Here is a 16,780-nt window from a genome sequence, read left to right on the forward strand (position 1 = left end):
ACAAAATACGTTCACTATAGATACATGTGAATAGATACACGTGCTGAAATCGACGAAAGCAAGCTAACAGAATTTTTTTTTTTAATGTGTACTCATGACTCTTGCTTGTAAGTATTTCATTTATCTCTTATCGTATTTTCTACAGAAGGGGGAAAAATCCATAGAATAAATCCTGAAATTGATTCAATATAGAAATAACAAACTTTTTAATAAAATTCTGTTAGCTCGCTTTCAGCATGACATGTATCTATAATGAATGTATATTAAAATGTGGACAGTGACGATTTAAAGTCTGTTCTCAGCATATTGGCATTGAAATAGTTTTCTATTGCCCTTGTTTATAAGTTGTTTATAATTTTAACCTTTATAGGTATTTTAATATGCTGCCACTTTTGATGAAATTTTTTCTGAAAAAATTTTTATCCTATATTAGTAGTAGATTTACATCTATCATCATCATCATCATCATCGTTTAGCGTCTGCTTTCCATGCTAGCATGGGTTGGACGGTTCAACTGGGGTCTGGGAAGCCAGAAGGCTGCACCAGGCCCAGTCTGATCTGGCAATGTTTCTACTGCTGGATGCCCTTCCTAATGCCAACCACTCCATGAGTCTAGTGGGTGCTTTTTACGTGCCACCGGCACAGGTGCCAGACGTGGCTGGCAAACGGCTACGATGGTGCTTGTGCCACCGGTACGGAGGCCAGGCCAGGCTGGCAAACGGCCACGATCGGATGGTGGGTACAGTTGTGTATATTTGAAAAAGGAAAAAAAGTTCTTTGTTAACTTTTCTGGAGAACTTTGTTGCATTTGTAGGTGGCAGTTCTTAAACTGATTTTAGGTTGTGTTGTGTGGTGTGATGTCTATATATAAGAGATTTGTGTATGTCTGCTGTGGGGTTGGAGTTTGTTAATAAGTGTGAGAGTGAAGGGAGTGTTGATGAACCAGTGCTGAAAGAAAATAGTGAATGGTAAAAACAAGACAATTGATTGAGGGTGGAGTTGGGAGGTGGTGGGGTGTTTAAGGAGTGTTTTATGAAGGGCTTGTGAAAGTGTCCTCCTGTTGGATCCATTCCAATAATTGACCTTTGATGAAAAATGTAAAGATCAGATATTTTTCAAAATTCTCTAATGGCTGAATTAACTACCTTAATTTTATAAAAAGAAGGTCCAATAATTTTCTGTTAAAAATGAGTTTAGGTATGTGTCTGGCAGAGGTTGGGGTGGTAACTGTATTTATTAACTGTGTTACTGTATTTATTTTGAGATGCTCTGTGTTTCTTTCAATTACTTAAAATATAACAAATAATTTAGTAAAATAACTTAGTTATCATTCAGCTAGTGTTAAGAACATAAATTGTGACTAAGGTTTGGTGGGAGATTTTAATTCAAAACTTATGAAAACAAAATATTTGTACTTAGAGCCAGAGCCAGTTTCAGCCAGGTTGGTAACACAAGGGTTAATGAGGTGTAATACCTCAAAAGGGTTAATGAGGTGTCTTTCAGTAAAAAGGAGATGATAGCAGAGAGAAAAAAAATGTTAGTTTCAGAATGTTTGTTGACAGAAATGCATTTTTTTATATTTATATATTTTGGTTTGGGAGGGGGGTGGGGGGAGCATTATCTTGAAAGGTTTTAGTCAAATAAATCAGCCACCAACGTTGACTTTGCCTTTCATCCCCTAGGGGTCAATTGAATAAGTACCAGTTACACACTGGGGTTAATGTAATCAACTAACCCCCTTCCCTCATAATTTCAGGCCCTGTGCCAAAAATGGAAAAGATTATTATTATGAAAGGTAGTGAGCTAGCAGAATTGTTAACATGCCCAGCAAAACAGCAATATTTCATCTGTCTTTACATACTGAGTTCAAATCTCACCAGGGTTGACTTTGCCTTTCATTCGTTAGGAGATGATTATATAAGCACCAGTTGAACAAGGTGATTGATGTGATTGACTTATCCCCTCCTCGAAATTGCTGGCCTTGTGCCAAAATTTGAAACCAATATTATTATTATTACTATTATTATTATTATTGATAGAGCAGTGTATACCATCAAAGTGGCAATGGGGTACAAATACACGAAGCCCAATATACCCATCATGACTACCCATCTGATAAGGGTACACCAGGCACATGCATCACAACAATGTGCACAAAATGGTGATCTCATATCAAGATAAACACCACATGACCTTGCAGGTGGGACCCAGTTAGAATTTTCTTCAAGTTGAGTAGCCCATCCTGCTCAAAAGGTCCCTGAATAAGGGTTGTTTAAGGATGATGAACAAAACACCCATGTTTCCAGAGATGAATTATTCAAACCCCAAAAGAATTCCTCTCAACACATGGCTACGATGCTCCCCCACTACTTCTGCTCATGATCAGAGATGCACATATCATCAGCCATTAACCCTTTCGTTACCAACCAGGCTGAAACTGGCTCTGTAGTACAAATGTTTTGTTTTCATAAGTTTTAAATTAAAATCTTCCACCAAACCTTAATCACAATTTATCTTCCTAACACTAGCTGAATGATAACCAAGTAATTTTACTAAATTCTTTTATATATAAAATTATATTTAAAACTAGCAGTATCGCCTGGCGTTGCTCAGGTTTGTAAGGGAAATAACTATAAAGCATTTTTAGAGAGTTATAGCCAAAAAATAGCAAAAAAATGGAAAAAAATGATGGTAAATTTTTTTTTTAGTTAAAAAAGGTGGAGTTGCGTCCCCTAGACAGTTTGCGGTTTGTGTTTCTGATTCTCGACCCCATGTCGAATTTATCGATTTTTTTCAGAACTGGGGGAACTTTTCAAAATTTTCGCTGCGTTAGTTTTGAATTATGACATTGGGCTATGTGTGTGTCAAGTTTCATCAGAATCGGTTGCAAGCCGTGGTCAGGGTGAGGGTACAAGCAAACAGACACACAGAAACATGCACAGACAAACTGCCGTTTATATAGAGAGAGATAATTGAAAGAAACACAGAGCATCTCAAAATAAAAACAGTAACGAATGGGTTAAGAGACATGCTCAACTGGTTATGGTCAAACAACAGACAAGCAAATGTGTGGTAGTGAGCAGAATATTTGCTGTAGCCTGGATTGACAGAATCATTAAAGCATCGAGGAAACTTCTTTTCACGAGCATATGGCGCAGGAGTGGCTGTGTGGTAAGTAGCTTGCTAACCAACCACATGGTTCCGGATTCAGTCCCACTTCGTGGTATCTTGGGCAAGTGTCTTCTGCTATAGCCCCAGGCCGACCAATGCCTTGTGAGTGGATTTGGTAGACGGAAACTGAAAGAAGCCTGTCGTATATATACATATATATATATATATATATATATATATATATGTGTGTGTGTGTTTGTGTGTCTGTGTTTGTCCCCCTAGCATTGCTTGACAACCAATGCTGGTGTGCTTACGTCCCCGTCACTTAGCGGTTCGGCAAAAGAGACCGATAGAATAAGTACTAGGCTTACAAAGAATAAGTCCCGGGGTCGATTTGCTCGACTAAAGGCGGTGCTCCAGTATGGCCGCAGTCAAATGACTGAAACAAGTAAAAGAGTAAAAGAGTAATATGCTTGATCAGGGCCACCACTGCACCAACTACCTCATTTTATCATGCTGACTTTTATTAAATGACCAAATCAATGCAGACAGCGTACGTTAAAGATAAATCACAATTTAGAAAGATATAATGATTGATGACTATACTGAAGTCCCAAAGATAAGCTCTACTTTACAGCAAATAAATAAATAAATATAGAAAGAAAAAAATAAGGAAATAAAAAACAATATATATTATTTTTTACAAAAAGCCTTCAAAAATGTAATCTACTGAGGATTCAATATAACCTATTTGAACTTTCCTTATCAATCAAGTCACTGAGTTTAGCCATAACACGTGTCTGAAGTCATTTAGTTGTTGTTATCACTGAGATCTAGGGTTCCAGAATCACCGATTTTATTTATGGAAAAGAGTAAAACTACTTGGTTGAATCTATTAGGGTTTTTATATTAAAAACTGGCATTCTTTGAAAGTTAAAAATAAGTAGAAGATTTATAAGAAACCAGAGAAGACAGTTTTCAATTAACAGAGAATTGATTTGTAATCCAAAGCAACTATGACTAATCCGTTTCCTCAAAAGTTGATGACAATGTACCTAAATGAGAAACTGTCATCATTTATTATTATTATTATTGTTATTATTATCAACATTCATTATTATTATTATTATTATGATCATCATTTATTATTATTATATTATCGTCATCATCATTTATTATTATTATATTATCGTCATCATCATTTATTATTATTATTATTATTATCATCATTTATTATTATTATATTATCATCATCATCATCATTTATTATTATAATTATTACTATTATTATTATTACTATTATTATTATTATTATTAGGGCTGCAAGCTGGCAGAATTGTTAGCACGCCGAGTGAAATGCTTAGCAGGATTTCGTCTGCCGCTACATTCTGGGTTCAGATTACGCCGAGGTCAACTTTGCCTTTCATCCTTTCTGGTCAATAAATTAATTACCAGTGAAACACTGGAAGGGTCAATGTAATCAACTACCCCGTACCCCAAATTTCAGACCTTCTGCCAATAACAGAAAGGTTAATTATTATTATCATTCAGGCAGTGAGCTGGTAGAGTCATTAAGAGAGCAGAAAAATTGCTTAAGTAGCTTTTCTTTTGGCTTTAAGTTCTCAAACCAAATGCCACTGAGGTGAATTTCGCTTTTCATCCTTTCAGAGGAGCTAAAATAAGTATCATGACTAGCCTCCGTGCCGGTGGCACGTAAAAAGCATCATCCGATCGTGGCCATTGCCAGCTTCGTCCGGTCTCCGTGCCGGTGGCACGTAAAAAGCACCATCCAACCGTGGCCGTTTGCCAGCCTCGTCTGGCACCTGTGCCGGTGGCACGTAAAAAGCACCCACTACACTCACAGAGTGGTTGGCGTTAGGAAGGGCATCCAAATGTAGAAACACTGCCAGATCAGACTGGGCCCGGTGCAGCCTTCTGGCTTCCCAGACCCCCAGTTGAACCGTCCAACCCATGCTAGCATGGAAAGCAGACGTTAAACAATGATGATGATGAGGATGATTGGCAAACTGGCAGAAAAGTTAGCACACTGGGCAAAATGCTTAGCAGCATTTCATCCATCCTTGTGCTTGGAGTTCAAATTCTGCCATGGTCGACCTCACCTTTCATCCCTTCATGGTCAATGAGATAAGTACCAATCAAACACTGGGATCAATGTAATTGACTAACCCCCTGGCCCCCAAAATTTCAAGCCTTATGCCTGTCATAGAAAGAATTATTATTATTGCTTCCGTTTTCTCCTGATTTCCTCTCAAAATCTCAAGGTTGTCATCATCATCATTGTTTAACATCCGTTTTCCGTGCTAGCATGGGTTGGACGGTTCGACCTGGGCCTGGGGAGCCAGGAGGCTGCACCAGGCCCCAATCTGATCTGGCAGTGTTTCTACAGCTGCATGCCCTTCCTAACGCCAACCACTCCGTGAGTGTAGTGGGTACTTTTTATGTGTCACCGGCACAGGTGCCAAAGGAGGCTGGCAGCGGCCACGATCGGTTGGTGCTTTTTATGTGCCACCGGCACAGAAGCTAGTCAAGGCATTGCTGGCATCGGCCACATTCGGATGGTGCTTTTTGTGTGTGCACTAATATAATAAATAGAAGAGTAATTACATGCATAACAGATAACTGCAGTCATGACAAACACACACACATACATACATACAAACAAACAAACAAACACATATCCAACAGGAAACAAGAATAAAATGCACCAGCATTCATATACAGGCCTGCTACATACAAACACACAAGAGATAAATATTAAAATAGACATTGAGGACAACAAACACACTTAACAGTGACTAAAAATAACTTATTTCATTTGACATCAAAAGGTCAAAGCAAAGCTGTTTTATTTTGCATTAATATTTGCAATATACGTAGACTTTCGAATTGGTTGCTCTGCATCTCTCTTTGTCTCCACTAACACTTCTTCCTCTTTCTTCCCTATACTCTCTGTCACTTAATAAAATGTTCAATATTTGGTGTGTGTTCCACAGCCAGCAGACTGGATACTATAGGAAAGAGCTATAACAGTTTAATTTAATAACAAGCAAAATGCCTGGTTTATTTTTAAAGCAATATTACTCAATCTTCCATGGTAACAGCTGAGTAATATGTAAATAAATTTAAAAAACAAAACAAAAACAAATATAAAGTAAAAACATATAAATGGTAATATGTGCATGGCAGTACACAAACATGAGTCTTATTAGACTTTTATTGCAGACTAGCAGTATCGCCCGGCGTTGCTCGGGTTTGTAAGGGAAATAATTATATAAGCATTTTTAGAGATGTAAAGTATAATAGCTATCTCAATATGGCTAACCACAAAGGGGGAGGGGTGTTACTGTAGCTTTTTACGTTCTGAGATTTAATAATAAATTTTAGAGAGTTACTTCCCTTATATATGTGAAAACTGGATTAAAAATGGGAAAAATTGATGGTAAATTTTTTTTTAAATCGTAGACTCATCGTAGACGCGCGCTAATACCCAGACGGGCTCGATGTGAATCACGACTATAAGATACCCGGTTTTGGTTAAACTGCACCGCAAAATGTGGGAGTAGTTAGGAATCTAAATCGTAGGAGACAGACACACAACCTCACTTTTATATATAAAGATTTCCTCTATTTACATAATATTGAGGTCTCTTTCTTTCTTTTGTTATCTTACTGTTTTTACCAATATACATATATATATATAAATATATATATAGTTACAGAGATGTACTTGCATAGCAAGTGACTTGATCTGAGATCGTGTGCTGGAACGAAAACAGTTGCAGCGTTGAAGGTGTTTATAAGCCATTTAAGAAACACACAAAAACCGTTAGATTCACTTCAACATTTAAATTTAATTTGTCAAAATATTTTCGTCGCTTTGAGACCGCGACCTGTTAGCACGATATTTTTGTCAGTGAACAGGTCGCGGTCTCAAAGCGAGGAAAATATTTTGGCAAATTAAATTTAAATGTTGAAGTGAATCTAACGGTTTTTGTGTGTTTCTTAAATGGCTTACAAACACCTTCCACGCTGCAATATATATATACACACATATATAGATATGTATGTATGTATGTATGTATGTGTGTATATGTGTATGCATGTATGTGTGTGTGTGTGCGTGTCTGTGCTTGTGATTGTCCTCCACCACTGTTTGACAACGAATGTTGGTTTGTTTACATCCCTGTCACCTAGTGGTTTGACAAAGGAAACAGATAGAATAAGTACAATGCTTACAAAAATAAAACTGGAGTTGATACAAGCCACTACGGTTATTTAATGTAAAGTCTTCCTCAAATCACTCTCTTGCTATTTACTCTCTTCCAAGAACATTTTCACTCACTCTTATCTCTTAGCTTCCCATACATTTTACTCATGTATCTATCAGCGTCATAGACAGAAACAAATATTTACATCGCATTCTATTGTCTACCTGTCAACACACACACAGTGAATTAGTTTCAGTTTATTCGTTGCACACTGTGTGTGTGCGTTTGCGTGTGCTGTAGCCCAAACTAAGAAAAGCATTTGACATATCCACCACAATGTGAGTTTTCTCTAAATTTTGCTTAATTGGGGTTGAAATTTTAAAAACCGGACCTGGCAAAACCCGATGCATTCTACTCTTAAAAATGCTAGGTAAATTGTAATTGAAGAAATCCTATATTGTAGATTTCTATAAGAGACAAAGGGAGGCAGATAAAATCTGCCTTTTATAATAAGAGATAAGCAAAATAATCAAAACTAGAGTATTGAAATTTCCCAAAGAGGGACACGCACACACATCATCATCATCATTGTTGTTGTTACAATGTCAAGATAGCAAGGTTCGGACAGTTACCAACCTACAGTTGCTTTCAAGCAGTTTAATATTTCAATGAGTTTACTGGACAATGAAAAACTTGGACATGCTTTCATGCAAGATTGCAGGAGTGGCTGTGTGGTAAGTGGCTTGCTAACCAACCACATGGTTCCGGGTTCAGTCCCACTGCATGGCATCTTGGGCAAGTGTCTTCTGCTATAGCCCCGGGCCAACCAATGCCTTGTGAGTGGATTTGGTAGACGGAAACTGAAAGAAGCCCGTCGTATATATGCATGTATATATATATATGTATGTGTGTGTCTGTGCATCTGTGTTTGTCCCCCTAGCATTGCTTGACAACCAATGCTGGTGTGTTTATATCCCCGTCACTTAGTGGTTCGGCAAAAGAGATCAATAGAATAAGTACTGGGCTTACAAAGTATAAGTCCCGGGGTCGATTTGCTCAACTAAAGGCGGTGCTCCAGCATGGCCGCAGTCAAATGACTGAAACAAGTAAAAGAGTGAAGAGTATAACATAACCTTTTGCATGAAAGGTGACTCTTTGTTAACAATCATTGCACACATCACAACAAGGGAAATGCATACACAATGGCATGGTTCAGAGGCTTGCTTCCCAATCACATGGTTTTAGGCCCTGTCTTGCCACATGAAACCTTAGGCAAGTGTCTACTACTACAGCCCCTGGACCAACCAACGCCTTGTGAGTGCATTTGGAAGATAAACTGAATGAAACTGGTTATATGTATATATAGATATACAAGGGGGTGCTGAAAAGTTCCTGGCTTTTGGTAAAAGAAAACACAGGAGGATCAGTTGATTATGATTTTATTTAAGATATTCCCCTCTCAGATTTACACACTTATTTGCAGTAGTCCTTCAGTTTTTCTAAGCCCTATAAAAGAACTTGGAAAGCCCAACAATGCCTTTCATGATACCCTTAAAGCCAGGAACTTTTCAGCATCCCCTCATAGATACACTGCCATGCTGATGATGCCTGCTGAGGTCAAAACATATTCACAATTGTCCTTTTATCTCCAGGCATTAAGGCTGATCTTTTCCTTAATGGCATATCAACTTTGGAGAATTCTTGGTTTTTGAGATTATCTCATATGGAACTGGTCAGACATTTGGTAATTGCCAGTGTCATGTGACTGGCACTCATACCAGTGGCATGTAAAAAGCACCCATTACACTCTTGGAGTGGTGGGCATTAGGAAGAGCATCCAGCTGTCAAAACCATGCCAAATCAGACTGGAACCAGGTAGAGCCCTTCAGCTTACCAGTTCCAGTCAAACTGTCTAACGCATGCCAGCATGGAAAGCAGATGCTAAATGATGATGATGATCCTCTGGAGGCAGAGATAATTTAGATAAATCAAGAAATTATCATCATCATCATTTAAAGCCCATTCTCCATGCTGGCATAGGTAGGAGCTGACAAACTAGAAAGCTAGACCAGGCACCAGTCAGTTGTTATGGCATGGTTTCAACAGCTGGATGCCTTTCCTAACACCAACTACTTTACAGAGTTTACATTTTATGTGGTGCCAGCACAGATGCTTTTTTGTGGCACCAGCACAAGTGGTGCTTTTTATGTGGCTTTGGCATGGGTGCTTTTGCATGGTGCCTTGCTGTCCAAGAATTTGGACCTGTAGATCTCCATTTCCAGCAGCTTCGAGGGCCACCTCCCAGTGGTGTCGACTACAAGACAACCAAAGTTTTTTTTTTTCAAAGGTCTGGGGTCCCCCGCCCCTAAACCCTAGACCATCACCAAATCACCCTTATCCGTCTTGTTGCTTAACAACAACAACAGCATGGTGCCTTGTTATATCTGTATTTGTCCATGTTATGTGTATATGTGTATGTATGTTTGTGTCACTTTGCCTTGACATTGTGTGGTGGTTGTAAATGAGTGTCACTGTCATACAAGTGTGTTATTTGTTTCCAATATGCTGTAGATAACATAGCACCTTGCTTGGAAACAGGTGAGGTTCAGTGACAAAGCACCCAGACATAGAAAATCTGCCTCAAAAAAAAATAATAAAAAACCCTTCCAGCCCATGCAACCATGAAAAAGTAGATATTAAAACATTGATGACTCTCATACACACACACACACACACACACAAAGCATATGTGCAATCACACACACACACACACACATATGAAAGGCCTCTTCTAATTTCTTTCTCTCATAAAGCGCTGATCAACATGCAGCTATAGTCAAAGACACTAACTGACAATGTCCATGCAGTAGGAAACTCTCAAAGACACACTTCTGAAGAGAATGTCTTAACAACTCAGCCATACCTACATGCATGTGCACGCACACACACAAACAAAACACACAGGAACTTGAGACAAAGTGCATAGCAGCATTTTGTCCAGTGTGCTAATTGATTTTACCAGCTCGAATAATTATGGTTGAAATATCAAACTTGAAATTATATTTCTCCTCATTTGATTTACAGGTGACCATATTAGTGCTGCACTTCTTAGACTGATGGAACACACATTTGGACTGAAGCTTTCCAGTCTGACATGGCTACTGGCTATGCACATTCAGGTGGTTGCTTCAGGGACTCATGCATATCTTCAGGACAAGGAGTGTAAGTGCTGTGTTGGCCAGACAGGTCCATCAGGAGTACCTGGAATACCAGGTTTGCAAGGTGCTATGGGAAAGGATGGTCACAAAGGAGATAAAGGAGAACATGGACCATCAGGCCCATTTGGATTAAAAGGTAAATATTTTAATATTTATTATTATTATTATTATTATTGAGTGAGAGAGCAATGCATGCCATCAAAGTGACTCTGGGTTACAAATACACGAAGCCCAATATACCCATCATGACAACCCATCTGACAAAGGTACACCAGGCACATGCATCACAACCATGTGCACAAAATGGTGATCACATATCAAAATAAATAGCACATGACCTAGCAGGTGGAGTCCAGTTAGAATCAGGTTGAGTAGCCTGTCCCACTTAAATGGTCCCTGAATAAGGTTTGCTTAAGGACGATGAACAAAACATCCACTTTACCAGAGGGGAATTATTCAAATTCCAAAGAATTCCTCTCAACACATGGCTATGATGCTCCCCTACTACTTCTGCTCTGATCAGAGATGCACATATCGTCAGCCACTGAGGGACATGCTCAACTGGTTGAGGCCAAGCAAATAACAAGCAAATCTGTGGTATTGAGCAGAATATTTGCTGTAACCCATCTTTTATACCAAGACAAAACATGTAAATGATAGCACTTCCAGTTAAGATCAAAAGCCATGAGAGCCACTACCTGACACTACATCAGGCTATTTATCATTATTATTATTTTGTTTCCTTTTCTTTTTTTTTTGGTTTACTATTCAAAAATGTAACATATAATGTGTGTGTATAGATACATGTGTTAGTAAAGAAGAAAGGTCATGCCATTGATTATTGTCATAGCTTCTGAGATTTGGTGGGAGAAAGTCATCCTCAGACCAAAGATCTAGCCCAAATGCTCGTAAAAATGCCCTCTCTGCAAAAGGTACTCAAAGGCCATGTAATGGTATGAAACCAGGCAAAAGATTTAAATGAAAAAAACCCAAGAAGAAAAATAGTCTTTGATGGGTTTCTAGTTCCCTTGTACCAAATTTCATTTACAAGACTTTGGTCAGCCCAAGGCTATCGGTACAAGACACTTGCCCAAGATGCTGTTCAATGCAACAGAACTCAAATGTCATGCAGTTGCTAAATGAACTTCTTCATACACAGCCATGATTGAGCCTGTATCAGAGGTTTGCTGCATAATCCTGTAGCTCTGGATCAATCTCAGAGCTTAGTACATCATGAGGAAAATTTAGTACATGGAAACTCTTAAGCCTGAGAGAGAGAGAGATGTGTGTGTGTGTGTGTGTGTGTGTGTGTGTAAATAAAGGATAGCAGGATCAGCATGATGAACAAAAAACACTTATTGTATTTGGGTTTATACCAGTTAAATCTCTTTACACATTGGTCAACTGGGTTTCATATAATTGAGTAAAACCCCTGAAAATAGTGGTCCAATACAACCACAGTCCAGTGAATGAGAAGTATAAAAGGATATATACATATATAAATAAATACACAGACACACATGATCAAACATGTGTGCATGGGTTAGCATGGATTAGATGATTACTGTAAATTTAGAAGTATATTGAATATTACAAGTAGCAAAAAAAGAAGGAAGATCAATGATCATGACCCCATTCCAGGACCTGAAGGGGGAAAAGTTGACCAGAGACCTGGCCCAGATAGCTGTGCCCAATGGCCATATGGTGGTATTAATAATAATAATAATAATAATAATGAAATTATTGTATACAGTGCTCAGGTGCACCACAACTTGTCAGAAAGTGCATATAAAGTACATGCAGTAATGTAAAAATGTCTGGAAAGCGAACAATGTACGAGTCAGATACATGCTTGTGTGTGTGTATGGAGGGGAGAAAATCAGGTGTAGTGTTGGTGAATCTCAGAAAGCATGGAAGTTTTGAAGGATGCAGTGCTCTGACAACTAACAACTGATGCCGGCAGTTTGTTCCATGCTTCAGCAACTCTCAGCGTGAAAAAATGTTTCCTGAAGTCATGGGAGCTGTGCTGTATTCTGACTTTGTAAATATGTCCACAGGTGTTAGATGGGTGGAGTTTGAAAAGGTGCTCAGAGTTATCGTTTGTACGATGGTTGATAATTTTATGGGTGTCTGCCAAGTCAGCTGCCAGACGTCGGAGTTTCAATGTGTCCATGCCCAGGGAAGTAAGGCGTTCAGGATATGGCAAATGCCTGATGGAGGGTATTCTTTTGGTTGCATGTCGCTGAACGGCTTCCAGACGATTGATATCCTGGGCAAGATAGGGGTTCCAGACCGGTGATGCAAATTCCAGGTGAGGTCTTACCATAGCTATATAAAGCCGCAGATAAATTGAGTGACTGATTAAATCTGCCACTCAAATTAAATCCCAAATTCTTAAAGCAGAAAGAACAGATTGGATAATGTAGTCAAATGAAAAGTCATTAAAATCTGAAGAACTGAAGGACTGGTACATTGTGTTTAATTGGCCCAAGAAGGAGAAAAGACAAAGTCAACTTTGATAGAACTTGAACTTAGAATGTAAAGAGATGCGTCTCTGTTTATAGAATATCATTATCATTAAACCCTTTAGTTACTGTATTTATTTTGAGATGCTCTGTGTTTCTTTTAATTACTTTAAAGATAACAAAGAATTTAGGAAAATAACTTAGTTATCAATAAGCTAGTGTTAGCAACATAAATTGTGACTAAGGTTTGGTGGAAGATTTTAATTCCAAACTTATGAAAACAAGACATTTGTACTCAGAACCAGAGCCGGTTTCAGCCAGGTTGGTAACACAAGGGTTAATGTTCACTTTCTACGCTGGCATGGGTTGGGTAGGTCATCACAGTCATTTCTTAATAGACTGGTACCTGTCAATGTCACTTGGACTGGTTTCTATGGCTAGACGCCCTTCCTATTGTCATTCACTTTACAGAATGTACTGGGTGCATTTTCTCATAGCCCAATAGAGAGGTTGACGAGTTTTCAATAAGACAGAACTAAAGGGTTCTTCACTCATAATACTAAATGTGTTTTTATTTCAGGTGAAAGTGGAGTAATGGGACCATCCGGAGAGAAAGGAAGCCGTGGGAGGAAAGGACAAAAAGGAGAAATTGGTACAAAGGGAGGTGAAGGAATTAAAGGAGCTATGGGACCCCGAGGATATCCAGGATACAAGGGAGATAGAGGGGAAAAGGGTCTTTCAAGTAAACCTAGTAAACGAATTGCATTTTCTGCCAGCAGAACAACCAAGCTGGGACGGGTTTTACAAGACACAATAGTGACTTTCAACAACATCTTTGTAAATATTGGTGACAATTTTGATGTTTATACGTCCCATTTTGTCTGTCAGCTCAATGGGACTTACCTTTTCACAGCGCATATTATGGGTCAAAATAAAATTGATGCCTTTGCCTGGCTGATGGTGAATAACCAGCACCAGCTTCCACTGCATGGAGATGGCCGAGCAGGATTTGGTTCAAGCAGCAACACCATAATTCTTAATCTTAATGTTGATGACCATGTCTGGATTCAACTCAGTAAAGACTCAGCACTGCTCAACGATTACTCAACATTCTCAGGGTTCTTAATCTTTGAGAATTAAACATGTACAAATATTATCGTCATGCCTGCAGTACTAATATGTGAGAAATAGCCAAGTCTTTGACAGTTTAAAAATGGTAGATTCATTAATAATAGGGAAAAAGCCAACTTTATCAAATAAGAAATATCCATACTTTCTCGGCAGAGTGATATGATAATATAGTTGGAATTTCTAAGGAGAAAATATTCCATAAGTCAAAAAGATTTTTGAAGTAGGTCTTATTGTATTTAGTCAACTTTCATAAATTTATAAAATAGATATTGCTGATACAGAATCAAATAGATTTTGCTATTTAAAAACAATCTAGTAAAAAAATTAAAAAGATAAAAACAGTCAATCTTACAATCGCTTCAAGAATAGGTAACAAGAAATAAATTTTGGGGTAACAAAAAAACAATAAAAAATCAAACTACCTGATTAAAGAACTCTAAAAATCCAACAAATTTATGCTAATTACATAATAATCGAAATGAGAGTGAAAAACAAAATAAAAAAAAAACAAATGACATCGCTTCACTGACTTCTATTCTCTAGCAATAATCATAAATGAAACAAGTCTAAATCTATCCAACTTATTTCTTGATCTGGTGAAAACAGAATATGAAACCCACATTTAGATTTAGATAAACCACAGTGTATGTCAATGCAACAGATTCATTTTCAAACCACACTAAACGACAAGAACACACAACACTCTCAACACAGATTATGGCCAAGAAATACACCTACATCCTAAGCACCTAAAAGCTTTGGTGGTGATACTTCAAAACCATTTTCAGGTAGAAACACCAGATAACTTACGAAATCTGTACATCATGTTTTGTTTTGTCTTTTGAATATCTTTTTTATTTTCGTAATATTTGTCTTTTAATATAATTTAGTGAATGAAATCTTCTAAATCTATGTAGCAGTCTTTCATGGGATCATTCCACATTATATTTAAATATTACTTAACTGTCTATAAACCCCACAAAAAAAGGACGCTTGGAACAGAAGATGCAAACAAATTTTGATTATCACAGCAAAACATATCAACAAGCTCTTGTAAGAGACTGAAATCTTTGGAATAGTTTTAGAAATTCTAACAACAAAAAGAAAACACGTAGCTGGATCACATTATAGGACTTCCATTCCACATTCTATGTTTTAAAAGCCTCAAGTCTTTTATCTGTTTAGATAACAACAAAACCAACAATTTTCACAGTCTAAGCCATTTTCACACACCATCATTTTCTCAAAAAGTCATGAAAACAACTGACTTAACATTTCTATAAACTGTAAAATTTTCATGGTTGTGAAAAAGAAAAAAATAGAAAAGCAACTTTTACTTATAATGGTTGTGTAAGGTATAATGTGCTTTTATACAAATAGTTGTGCTATTTTCATCCCAATGGTTGTGTAAGATAGTGATCTATTTTCGTCCAAATGGTTTTGTAGAAAACATCTAAGCTCCATTATGAGATTTTTTTTGTAATCTTTTTAAAAAAATTTTTTTTTTTCAATGTTTGTGAAAGCATCAGTTTTTTTTTTTCCTTGGTGAAGTAATAACACAAAGAGAACAATTTAAAACATTTTAAAAATCATACAAATTCCTGTCAAAAGGTTGTTATGATGTGTAAAGAAAATAAAAAATCAATAACTGTTTTTGTATGTACTGAGTACATTAAGAGATAGCCATTTACCATTTTACAAATAGTTTTATAAGGAATCCATCCCCTTTATAATTTACATGTGAAGTACTTTTAATAGCTGAAGAATGGTCCAAACTTAGCTCTAATCTCAAAAACAAATTAGTAGCATTGTTATCAAGTAGACATATTTTTTTGTAGATGGTCCCAAGTTTCTTAAATAAAATCTGTAAGAAAAAAAAAACTGAAAAAATTGTTTTATCTTATTATTATTCTACATACATTTTCCCAAACAAGGAAGAAGATGGGTGAAGACTTTTTGAGAATTTGGACATTTATTTATTTGTGAAGTACTTTCTTTTCCATAGCTGAATCTTCTTTCCAACAGATAACAACTTGAATTGGAAATATGAACACTGCTTATTAACAGGCCAGGCAAATAAAGACAAGCAGAGTTATGTACCTTACTCAAGAGACCAGCCTTATTGTTGTGGCAGTAATGATTGACCTTACAAAGGAGGTGGGGGCGGTCAACGTGCTAAATTATCGACTTACATAAGCTTTTGTTCCACTAAGATAAAAAGTAAGTATAAATGATTCAATAACCCACATTTAGTGTGACAAATTATGACAAATGTCCTTGTTAGTTCTACAGTTATTTTACTTGGTCCAAAATGTACTTCTAGACTATTTAATTCTTCAAATATATTTGTTGGTTTCAATCATATCATTCAGCCATGCACATGCTAGAGTATATTGTCTTCAGGTATTTTAATTAATTATACTGAACCCAGTACTTTGTAGGAAAATAAAATAACAAATGGCAACGTCTACGGATGTAAAAAAGAAGTAACGCAGAAAGAGACAGAAAAATCAGTTATTTTCATCATTGCCCCAACTTTTTTCCCACACACAACATCTGGTGGGCTTCTGCAGTTTCCAGCTACCAAATTTCCCCCACAAGTCTTTGGTTGCTCCAAGGCTATGAT

General features: G+C 37.3%; 2 protein-coding genes across 3 annotated transcripts in view; one reads left to right on the forward strand and one right to left on the reverse strand.

Moving 5' to 3' along the window:
• LOC115211805 (complement C1q tumor necrosis factor-related protein 7-like) overlaps positions 1-15,465 on the forward strand; it is a 71,372-nt gene extending 55,907 nt beyond the window's left edge. Inside the window, exons 2-3 of the mRNA XM_029780513.2 lie at positions 10,425-10,694; positions 13,604-15,465. Of these exons, the coding sequence (XP_029636373.1) occupies positions 10,457-10,694; positions 13,604-14,163 (798 nt within the window). The 5' untranslated portion in view covers positions 10,425-10,456 and the 3' untranslated portion in view covers positions 14,164-15,465. The remainder of the gene's footprint in view (positions 1-10,424; positions 10,695-13,603) is intronic.
• The window catches only part of LOC115211797 (DNA ligase 1), a 196,251-nt gene that overhangs the window by 140,500 nt on the left and 38,971 nt on the right, over positions 1-16,780 (reverse strand). The gene's annotated exons all lie outside the window — the stretch shown is intronic.

This window comes from Octopus sinensis, linkage group LG1 (assembly GCF_006345805.1).
Source record: "Octopus sinensis linkage group LG1, ASM634580v1, whole genome shotgun sequence".
Lineage (NCBI taxonomy): Eukaryota > Metazoa > Mollusca > Cephalopoda > Octopoda > Octopodidae > Octopus > Octopus sinensis.